The sequence below is a fragment of the Schistocerca piceifrons genome, chromosome 1 (assembly GCF_021461385.2).
Source record: "Schistocerca piceifrons isolate TAMUIC-IGC-003096 chromosome 1, iqSchPice1.1, whole genome shotgun sequence".
Classification (NCBI taxonomy): Eukaryota; Metazoa; Arthropoda; class Insecta; order Orthoptera; family Acrididae; genus Schistocerca; species Schistocerca piceifrons.
In genome coordinates this window covers 1,145,447,012-1,145,459,230 of record NC_060138.1, presented here as the reverse complement: position 1 = coordinate 1,145,459,230, position 12,219 = coordinate 1,145,447,012, and the positions used below count along the sequence as shown (strand labels likewise).

The 12,219-nt window shown below is 44.2% G+C and overlaps 1 protein-coding gene across 1 annotated transcript in view; it reads left to right on the top strand.

Annotated features, from left to right (window-relative positions):
• LOC124778694 overlaps positions 1-12,219 on the top strand; it is a 100,958-nt gene that overhangs the window by 44,005 nt on the left and 44,734 nt on the right. Inside the window, exon 4 of the mRNA XM_047253661.1 lies at positions 7,946-8,341. Coding sequence (XP_047109617.1) covers positions 7,946-8,341 — 396 coding nt within the window. The remainder of the gene's footprint in view (positions 1-7,945; positions 8,342-12,219) is intronic.

Here is a 12,219-nt window from a genome sequence, read left to right as displayed (position 1 = left end):
CAACACTGCGCGTCGCGGTTCTGACCTCCATCATATAAGTGTCAAAAGAATAGTTGAAATATGCGTAGGAGGGAGTCTAACAACGTTCCCATCGTGTGACACGTTCACGGTGATGCTGGGCAGGATTGTGATGAAATTCGGTGTAAATGTGACGTCATTAACTCACCTTACTGTTCACGTGATCTCAAATGGAATGATCAGATTACACAAGTAACGGGTAATGCGAACTCTAGATTGCGGTTTATTGGTAGAATCCTGAAGCGATTCAGTCCTTCAACAAAGGAAATTGCTTACAATACGTTAGTTCGTCCAGTCTTGGAGTACTGTTCGTCTGTGTGGGACCCTTACCGGTTGGGTCAGATTCAAGAGATTGAGGAGGTCCAAAGAAGAGCAGCAAGATTCGTGACTGTTACATTTAGCCATCGCGAGAGCGTTACAGATGTCATAGAAAGTTTGAAGTGGGACACTCTTGGAGATAGACGGCGCGCTAAACAGAAGGGGCTGCTCACTAAATTCCCAAATCCGATCTTCACCGAGGACGTAGAGCAACTTTCAAATCGCGCAATGATCACCATTCAAAGATAAGGGAAATAAGAGAGTTCGTATGGAGGCGTTCAGAGTGTCGTTTTTCCCTCGCGCCATCCGCCAGTGGAACAGAGGGGGGTAAATATGACTTTGGCGCGAATTGTGCCCTCCGCCACACACCGCTTGGTGGCTAGCGGAGTATATATGTAGATGTAGATGATGTAGATATGAATTTCTGAGCTCTGGCCTTTATTTCGCATGTGTCACTACCGAGGGTGACGTCACAAGGCGCCACGTTTTTGTACCATAACAGAGGTAGATTGCACGCACCTTTGAACCAAATTTAATACTTCTGCGTAGCAATGGGAGGCGATTAAAGGGTTTCGAAAAAGGTACCATTTAATGTGTCGCACAGCGTAGATTCGATTTTAGGAGATTCTTCGAACAATCCCTTTATCTATTACTGAAGACGGCTGTGTTTTTCTCTTTAGAGCATGCTAATTTCTAACTGCTTTATCTTTTAATACAATTGTACTTTCTTTTATATTAAATCTTTTCCATCCTCTGTCTTATTTGCATTCACAAACGAATAAGAGATAAATAGGATCAAAACATAAATTCATTTATAACCGCCACCAGTGCCCCAGTATTTTTTTACAAGCCCCAGTTAAGACGACTGCAATAGCAGCCACGATAGCTTATTGCTTTCAGATTTTGAGTTGTCTGACATACAGAACCGACCTTTGAAGGCGCTTAAACTGTTTGTGAAGAACATCCAATCATCGTCGGTGTAGGTGCAATTCAAAGAAATTAAAGAAGTATATTTTCTGAATGAAGTAGAGTACAGACTACACAGGTGTTCAGCGAGGAAAAGTCGATTGTCCGCTCTGTTTTACCAACAAGACTTTGTGCTATCTTCAGGTGTATATTAATTAGCGTGATTTGAAGCACTGACTTCTCGGATGAGAGTCCAGTCTGTTAACTACTGAGCCATTCCGCTCGGTTCAATGAATGCGGTTACACGTCCAAAACATTTTGATATTTTAGAAGAAAAATCTCTTCAGGCAGTTTAAATTCACGAGATACTCATGATTTTTAGCTTGAACATTTGGTCCTGACGAAAACGGTCCTTTGCAAGACTGCATCACGACGGAGCCCAAATAACCCTGTGTGCAACATTTCAGTGTGGCACCTGGACATCTAGTTAGGAAATATAGTGGCTGGTCTGAATATTTTGCACGAAACTGCGAGAAGTGGACGTGACGCAACCAATGTCGCCCGAGAATTGTGGCGACCGCAACAGAAACGGAGAAACGCGACGAAAAGCGGCGGGGGGCGCCAGCAGACCGCGGCAGCTGCAGCAAAAACTGGCGCCAGAGAGAGTGGCGGCCAGCGGGCAGAGAAACCCCACCGCGGAGGAGAGGCTGCGCTGCTTCTGTTCTTTGTTCTCAGACATGCCATTCGTGTTCCGGTGAATTCCAACGGTTCAGCACCCGTTCGTATTTGGAAGTACGTTTTATTAATTGATCATGTTGAAAGTTTTGGTTATGTCCCAAATTGTTTGTAAATGCACTGAATGCTAGAACTATGCAGGCAGACACTGAACGTAACGCCGGTTGTCACCATTCCTCTCAGCACGGTCCTGGTAAAAATAGATTCCCTACGCCTCGCACTGAAGTTGACGGCGATCTGACGGCGTTTATAAAAATTATAACCAATGCTGATAGGTCACTGATAACAGCTACAAGATGCTAACTGAACTTCTTCATTACATTACGCATTTCGGGCATAGCCCATCATCAGACGATGAAAATACAAAGTTGATGATGCAAACGATGTCAAACATAAAAATCCACAATGATAAGATCATAGTGCCAAGTGATCAAGATCAACGACATTACACAATTGAACTGTGTAATCTCTGATACGCTGTGTGTCTTGCACCGGTTATCAGGTCAAGTTCAAAGTCGGCTAACTTGTGATGGGCTTCCCGCCTCTCTGTAACACACTATTCGGATATCCTGTCTACTCTCTCGACATAAGCCACGTCTATCCGCAGCATTCAGGCGTCATATAAGGCACATCTATGACACCACTAAAATACCCACAGACTCCAAGAAGAATGTAATAAAAGCACCGAAGTATCAGTTTTATAAGCCATGGATGCAAAATACTAATTAGAACTAGAAATGCGAGCACACGCGAGGCAATACTGTCACTACGATTTACCTTTGAAGATAGGTTACTGGAACGCAAACGTAAGTTTACGGAACATGTAGAGTTTTGACAATGACAACTGGAATACTCTCTTTGAAATTCAGAAGGTAACAGGGGTAAAATACAAGGAGTGAAAACATATATACGACTTGTACAAAAACCTGACCGCTGTTATAAGTTTTGAGGTACGTGAAAGAGAAGCAGTGGTTGAAAAGGAGGCGAGACAGGGTTATGGAAGATCCCAAATGTTATTCAGTCTGTAGACTGAGCAGGCAGTAAATGAAACAAAAGAAAAATCTGGTGTAGAAACTAAGGTTCATGGAGAAAAAAATAACACATTCAGGTTTGCCGATGGCACTCTAATCCTGTCAGAGACAACAAAGAGCTAGGAAGAGCAACTGAGCGGAATGGCAACAGACACCGAAAGTAGTAGGTGAGTTCCGCTATTGGGGTGGCAAAATAACAGGATGACCAAAGTAGAGAGGATATAAAATGTTGACTGGCAAGGAAAGCGTTTCTGAATAAGACACTGAATATCAATTTAATTGTTAGGAAGTCTTTTCTGGAGGTATTCGTCCGGAATGTAGCCTTTCATGAAAGTGAAACGTGGGCGATAAACAGTTCAGACAGCAAGAGAATAAAAGCTTTTGAAGTTTGGTACCAGAGAAGAAATGTTGAGGATTAGATGGGTAGATCAAATGATTCAAATGGCTCTGAGCACTATGGAACTTAACATCTGAGGTCATCAGTTCCCTAGAAATTAGAACTACTTAAACGTAACTAACCTAAGGACACAACACACATCCATTCCCGAGGCAGGATTTGAACCTGCGACCATAGCGGTCGCGCGGTGCCAGACTGATGCGCCTAGAACCGTTTGGCCACACCGGCCGGCTGGGTAGCTCACCTAAACAATAAGGAGTCACTGAAGAGAACTGAGGAGAAAAGAAATTTGTGGCTTCATTTGACTAAAAGAAGGGGTCGGTGTATTGGTCACAGTCAGAGACGTCAAGGGATCACGAATTTAATACTGGAGTGAAATGTGAAGAATAAAAATTGTAGAGGGGGATCAAGAGATGAAAACAGCAAACAGGTTCAAAAGGATGTAGTTTGCAGTAGTTACTTCTAGATGAAGAGCCTTGCATTTGATAGAGTACCACGGAGAGCTGCATCAAATCAGTCATCGGATTTAAGACCACAACAACAACACGACACATCTACAAGTGAGATAAACCTCCCCGACGGATGAATATTGCAGACAGTTGTGAAGCAACGTAAACGATACTACGCAGGAGGATATATGTAGACACAAGCAAAAATTAAAAACAGGTGCAGTGGCAAGGAACTTAAGCGACCTTTGTTTAGATTCCATCACACCAAGGTTTTCAACAAAGTGAGTCCGTTGACCTTTTCGCAAAGTGGAGTTACTAAACGCGTTCGTCCGAATTGTACTCGCCAAAAGAGATGCAATAAATATTCCAGATATGAGTAATTTAGAAATAGATATCCTTTTTGCAGTGAAACAACTTAAGCCACTTAATAAAGGCAAGTTTTCCGGTGCGGACTGTATACCAATTATATTCCTTTCGCAGTACACTGACGTAATAGCTCCATATTTAGCAATCACACACAACCGCTCGCTGGACTAAAGACCCGTACCTAAGCACTGGTAATCTGCAAAACACAAATACACACGGAAGGAAGTAAAAGTAACCCGCTGAATAATTGGCCCATATCACTGACAGCAATTTGCAGTAGGATTTTGAAACATTTGCTGTGTCCAAACACTGCGATATACCTCGAAGGAAACGATCTATTGACACACAGTCAACAGGGATTCTGAGATGTCGATCTTGTGTAGCACAACTGCCTCATTATTTACACAAAGTATTGAGTGCAATTTACAGGGAATCTCAAGTTTATACCATTCCTCGGTAGAGACTTCTAATGAAACTGTACGTCTAAGGAGTATCGTCCGACTTGTGCGACTGGAATCCTAATTTCCTGTCAGAAAGGTGAAATGATATCTAGCGCTCTACAAGGAAGTGTTATAGGCCGTCTGCTATACCTGATCTACATAAACGATTTACGAGACAATACTAACAGCCGTCTTGGGTTGTTTGTAGCGACTCCGTCGTTTACCGCCTAGTAAAGTCATGACATGATCAAAACCAATTGTAAAATCACTTATACGAAACTTTCTGGCAGATTAAAACTGTGTGCCGTACCGAGATTCGAACTCGTAAAAGGTCCTGAGTTCGACTCTCGGCTCGGCACACAGTTTTAATCTGCCAGGAAGTTTCATATCATCGCACACTCCGCTGGCAAAGTGAAAATGTCATACAGACATCTCGTCTAAAGGATATGTCTGTATGGCGCGAAAAGTGGCAGCTGTCTGTAAATAATGAAAATTGTGAAGTTATCCGCATGAGCACTAAAAAGGAATCCACTAAATTGCGCTTACACGACAAATTACGCAAAATTAAAGGTTACCTATTCAACTAAATACCTGGGGATTGCAATTAGCAACAGCTTAAACTTGAAACAACAAATAGAAATTGTTGTGTTGGGAAAGCATGCTGGAGGTTGCCCTTTATTGACAGGGCACTTAAAAGATGCGACAGATCGCCTATGGAGTTGCCTATACTACGCATGTCGTCCTGTACTGGAGTGCTGCTGCGTGGTATGGGATTCTCATCAGATACGATTGAAGGAGAATATCGAAAAAGTTCAGTGAAGGGGAGCTCGTTTTGTAGTACCGCGAAATAGGAGAGAGAGTGCCACGGACATGATATACGAGTTCGAGGTGGCAATCGTTAAAACAAAGGCGTTTTTCGTTGCGACGAAATCTGATGGAGGAGTAACCAATCATCTTTGTACTCAATGCAAACATAGCATATCTCTGACATGTACAACATCTTTGTGTGTACTGATTACGTAAGTACTCCATCCGAACAGGCATATAAAGTCCCACCCGTACCGACCGACCGCCCTGTCATTCTCAGACCATAGGTGTCATTGGATGCCGACATGGAGGGGCACGTGGTCAGCACACCGCTCTTGCGACCATTGTAAGTTCTCGTGACCAGAGCAGCTACTTCTCAGTCAAGTGGCTTCTCAATAGACTTTACAAGAATTGAGCACATCCCCCTTGCCAACAGCTCTCGGCAGACCCGGATGGGCACCCATCCAAGTGCTAGCCAAGCCCGACAGTGCTTAACTTCGGTAATCTGACAGGGCTTGGTGTTACCACTGCGGCAAGATCGTTGGCTGTGTGAAATGTACCTATAGATCCTCGAACGCCATGGACTAGGCCTCGCTTTCCACATCCGCTTTCAAAAAATGTTCAAATGTGTGTGAATTCTTATGGGACTTAACTGCTAAGGTCATCAGTCCCTAAGCTTACATACTACTTAACCTAAATTATCCTAAGGACAAACACACACACCCATGCCCGAGGGAGGACTCGAACCTCCGCCGGGATCAGCCGCACAGTCCATGACTGCAGCGCCTTAGACCGCTCACATCCGCTTTCCTTCCCCCACATGAACCTTCTGCTGTCTTATCAAATTCCCATCCCTGTTTACACACATGAAACTTATCAACATCTTCTGCACTATCCGTGAACTAGTTTCCGGTTACCCCCGTTGTCTCGCCTCTGAGCAACAAACCTGGTATGCTCCCGTGCCTTCACAAACACGTTCCTCCATCCCTACACCTGCACACGTTACATATCCTTTCTCAACGCAACTTCCTTTCCCAACCTATCTCACTCTACAGCAGGACTCCTCTCTCCTTTTCCCTCCACACACAACTCTACAACTCTATACCTTTGTTCTTCTACCACTACTCTCCCCACACACCATGACTCCTCCTCACCCTCTGTTCTTCCCACCGTCGTTATTCCCACTATTCACTTCCTATCTGTCATCTCCCTAGTTTCCCCACCTAACAGACCCCTATCTCTTTAACCAAACCCCTCAACCTCTAAGGAACACATTCTCTCCTTCTACAATAATTCTTACCCAGTGGAGGTCCCTCAGATGTTAAGTTCATGTGCAGTGCTTTGGTGCCTTTTTAATAGAAGAAAGACACCTCATTGTAAATGTGTTTTTTAAATTGTATATACTTTTGGTCCTTTTAGCTGTCTGTCATTAGTATTTCTAATTTAAAACGTAAACGGTCCTCATATCTATATTTTTCTATAATCTTTGTTATCTCTTAATGAACGTTCTTCACTGAAGAGTGGAGTACTGAGCTGCTGACAACCCCGCCCCCCTCATATGGGGCGTGGAGGATGAAATAACAATTAAGAAAGAAAGACTGGTCTTCTGAGGACGCGGAAGAACTGTCACACCTCAATATTACTGAGCGTTTGTGATCTACTTTGGAGAGAATCGTGCGTCATCGCTATCCACCTCTAACATTGTTACCTGGATTTGTCATTATTTTGCGGGAAGAATGGTACACGATGTTGTGTTGGCAGAAGAGCCAACACCGTGTTACGAGAGGAGGACGAGATGCACGCGTTTTAGCTCACGCAGGCTGGCGTGAGGGGGGAAGAACTATACTGACGTGAGCTCTGGAACATGACGAGGAATTAGAATTCAGAAAGCTGACATAATTAGTTTGATACATAACTTTAATCCATTAATGATGAACGTCGCTCTTGACGGTACATGATTCACAGTATTATCCGTTCTGAAAACATTCGTAGTAACTGAATATGGCGCCTTGCTAGGTCGTAGCAAATGACGTAGCTGAAGGCTCCGCTAAACTGTCGTCTCTGGAAATGAGAGCATATGTAGTCAGTGAACCATCGCTAGCAAAGTCGGCTGTACAACTGGGGCGAGTGCTAGGGAGTCTCTCTAGACTAGAGTTGCCATGTGTAGCGGCGCTCGGTCTGCAATCACATAGTGGCGACACGCGGGTCCGACGTATACTAACGGACCGCGGCCGATTTAAAGGCTACCACCTAGCAAGTGTGGTGTCTGGCAGTGACACCACACACGATTCCCCGGAAAAGCATGCGGGACCTGTACCTATTCATTCCGAGACGGCTGGAAGCTGTTTGGGATGCCACCGACTTTCGTCCACCGTATTAGGCATGACAATGTGTTTGTGGTGTTTCCATATTTTTATCCACCCCTCTGTTGATGTCGTCTTTGACCCTGCTGATAGACCGCCCTGCTCTGCCTTCCAGGCGGTGCTGGCGCTGTGGCTGCCGGCGGCGCCGGCTCGCCAGTACGCCGTCAGCGACGACGCGGCCGCCTCGCAGGACGACGACGCTCCGTCTCCGGCGCGCCCCGACTACTCGCGCTACTTTGCTTCCGCCGCGGCGCCTGGCCTGGCCGTACTGGCGCCCGCAGACCCACAGCAAAAGGACGCCGCCGCCGACTCGGCGGGCTTCGTGCGGCCGCTGGACTTCTCGGCGCTGTTCGCCGCCGCCTCCGACGCCGCCCCCGGCTCTGCCGCGCTGCTGCAGCTGCAGCCGCAGGGACTGGGACTCGCCAGCCCCGGCGCCCACATCTTCGGCCTCCAGGATGCCACCGGCGCCGCCTCCAACAGCAACGGCACCGCCGGCTTCACCAGCGACCAGGTGCGCCACACTTCGTCCTTTAAGGGTGGTAGGACGTCAAACGGGCCGACTTGGAGCAGGAGAGGCATCTCAGGACATTTTAATTTCCACTATCTATACTTTTACAAATAAATTCATAAAACATTGGCAGCATCACCAGGCGGGATTCAGGATTCACACCCATTGCAGTGGACGTTCGAAAATATAACAAAATAATTTTTTTTTAATTTGAGAAATTTCATCATTTTTTCACTTACTAGTGGCTGCATTTGTTGCTATAGGTACACTTTTCTTCATAAGTAAGAGAGATTCTTCGATGAATTTTGCACAGGTGTATGAAACTCTAGAATTTATTTAATTTATGAGAAAAACGAATGAACAGTTATATTTTAAACTTCATGTTTAGAAAAAACACAAATTTAATAGTTAATTACCTAAATTTTTACCACAGTTTTTAATAGATTTGGAAAATTCTATAATTTCATACACCTTTAAGTATGGTTTGTACGCTGTGCAAAATTCATCGAAGAATCTCTCTTGCTTATGAAGAAAAGTGTACCCACTGTAGCAAATGCTGCCATTAGTAAGTGAAAAAATGATGAAATTTCACATGTAAAGAAAATTATTACGTTATGTTTTCGAACTTCCACTGCTATGAGTGTGAATCCTGAATCCTTCCTGGTCATGCTGACATAGTTTTATGAATTTATTTGTAAAAGTATAGACAGTGGAAATTAAAATGTCCTGTGGTGCCTCTCCTGCTCCAAGTCGGCCCGCTTGACGTCCTACACTTTGTCTTTCAATCAGTAACACAATCTGAGGAAAATAAACTGAGTCGGGAAATATTTCGTGAACCTTAAGACAGATTACCCACCTTACGTCATCCCCACGTAGGCCAAATAACGTAATTAGGTCGCCTGTCTTAAGACTGAAAACCGAACAGAAGAAAATCGAAGCATTTGAGATGTGGTGCCACAGACGAATGTTGAAAATTGAGTGGATTGATAAGGAAGGGAATGAAGAAGGGACAGGATGATAGGACATCTGTTAAGACATCAGGGAATGACTTCCATGGTACTATACGGAGCTATAGAGAGCAAAAACTGAAATGGAAGACATAGATTGGAATACATCCAGCAAATAATTGAGGCCTTAGGTTGCAAGTGCTACTCTGAGATGAAGAGGTTCGCACAGGAGAGGAAGCCGTGGCGGGTCGCATCAAACCAGTCAGAAGACTGATGAAAAAAAAGGTCCTTACGGCTCATGAGATATTTTCTGAGACAGTTTAACACTGAGCAAAAGGAAACCCCGTGATTTTCCCAGTTGCGACGCGCAAGTGTGAAATTTAGCTTTAAGGTGCCTACAACCCTCCTCTGTAATGGTGCAAAAGCGTGGAACCCCGTTACGTCGTCCCCGTGCTTGTCGATGCTGCATACAGCAAAGTGTCAACACATCCAAGTGAACACGATGCGTGGGATCCTACAGTTGGTTACTTGAATAATGATAATCGTCACCAACCGGAGTATCCTAATCCAACGACGTTTATTCACAACCTGCTATCAGTTTCTACACTAAAAAGCGTCATCTTCAGGCCCCTGCATATGGAAACATATGCAGGTAGTAAAGTACCAGAGTACAAACAACAAATATCACAGGTTGTGAGCAAAACGAGGATAAATCATGTCATAAAATTATGTAATAAAAATGAACTATTGTTTTCCATACAAAACAAAATTCAGCATCTGATTTAATTGCTTAATTTGTTTAATCCAGTACTCTCATACTCCAATGACGTAATGTGCCTGAGGGAAGTGCACTCGTACAACGAATTATAACAGAAAACAATGTTACCAACATTAGTAGTTTTATGTCCAGTTCATTTTCTGGAATTAGTAGAAACATTGGTGACTTATTTCGTTATTACTTTTGGGATAGTGCATTTAGGTTCAAATGGCTCTGAGCACTATGGGACTCAACTGCTGAGGTCATTAGTCCCCTAGAACTTAGAACTAGTTAAACCTAACTAACCTAAGGACATCACAAACATCCATGCCCGAGGCAAGATTCGAACCTGCGACCGTAGCGGTCTCGCGGTTCCAGACTGCAGCGCCAGAACCGCGCGGCCACTTCGGCCGGCAGTGCATTTAGGGTCTTTTGCTTATACAAATTATACATCGGCTATGCCAGTGTGGTCATGGACCTTAGGGATATGACTGGGTTGCTGTACAGTCACATGCACTTGTTTATATTTATTTGTGACTGCAACACTTTTCGTCTACTAGGTTTTAGACCATGTTTTACTTTGTGTCTATATTAGAGTTCATTAGAGCATATGTTATTGCTTCGGTGGGTTTGCATTATCCAATGAACATTTGTTCATTAGGTTTTTGTTCCATGTCTTTACTTCAGTCATTTGATGTTACGATATTAGTTCCTTTCGCTTTTTTTACCATCCATATTTGTAGGTGTTCCAGTTAGGGATATTCATGACTCTGACTGCTTTGCTGGTGTAATTCGTTGTATGTGTAGGTTCCTCTTGGGTACATTACATCACTGGAGTACGTGATCAGCAAAGTAGTTATAAAATTTTATTGTAATCAAATAGGAAACTTACAAGAACATCATTTTTCGACATAGTCTTTTTGCGTTTCAACGCACTTGGTCCATCGTTGTACAAATTTCCTGATGCCCTCATAAAAGAAGGTTCTCGTTTGAGCTGCGAGCCAAGAATGCACCGCTTCTTTCACTGCTTCGTCCGAGGCACATCGACGGCCCCTTAATGCTTGTTTGAATGGACCAAAGAAGTGATAGTCAGAAACGGCAAGATCGGGACTATATGGAGGATGATCCAAATCTGAGTTTCTGGAGCGTTTCAGCAGTGTGCGAAAGGGCATTGTCGTGCAACAACAGAACACTTTTGACAGCAACCCTCGGCGTTTGCTTCGAATTGCAGGCTTCAGCTCGTCAGGAAGCATTTCACTGTAACTTACACTATTTACTGTTGTGCCCCTTTCCCGATAATGTACCCGCACTGGACCTTGTGCGTCCCCCCCCCCCCCCTCCCCAAAAAGAAAAAAAAAAAAAAAAACGTAAGCATCAGTTTTATGCGGACGGTTTGGTCTTGAACTTTTTCTTGCACGGCGAATTTGGATATTTCCATTCCATACTCTGCCGTTTACCCTCCGGCTCGTAATGATGGATCCATGTTTCGTCACCAGTAATGATCCTGTCTAAGAAGTTGTCCCCTTCGCGACCATAGCGATCCAAATGTTATTTGCAGATGTCCAAGCGCGTTTGTTTATGCAACTGAAAATGGTTCAAATGGCTCTGAGCACTATGGGACTCAACTGCTGAGGTCATTAGTCCCCTAAAACTTAGAACTAGTTAAACCTAACTAACCTAAGGACATCACAAACATCCATGCCCGAGGCAGGATTCGAACCTGCGACCGTAGCGAAAACTGGTAACATGTTTTGAACAATGGACGTTGGATTACACTATAGCTGTTGATTTCAATAATCATTATTCAAGTACTTCACGTCTCGCTACTGTCACACTGTCCTTGATGGATTACTGGAGACTTACAGTTAAGTGGCGATACACTGCTGTCGTAGTGCCTGGTTGCAGACATGCGGAGTTTGAGGATTGTCGAAGGAGTTTCCCACCCACAGGCGCCTAGGAGTCAGAAAAGGTTGTTTCTCAACATAGCTACATTTTTAAAGTGCAAAACAAAAGTGTGTGGGTGTCACCATGGGTGTTGCCGAACTGAATCTTATTGGGAGGGCAGGGGGGGGGGGGGTTGATGTTTTATTCATGCATGTGTCAGTGTCACACTCCTCCACGATCACACCACAGAATGGTACAAACAAGAGTGCTGAAAAGGCATAAACAAATTTTTG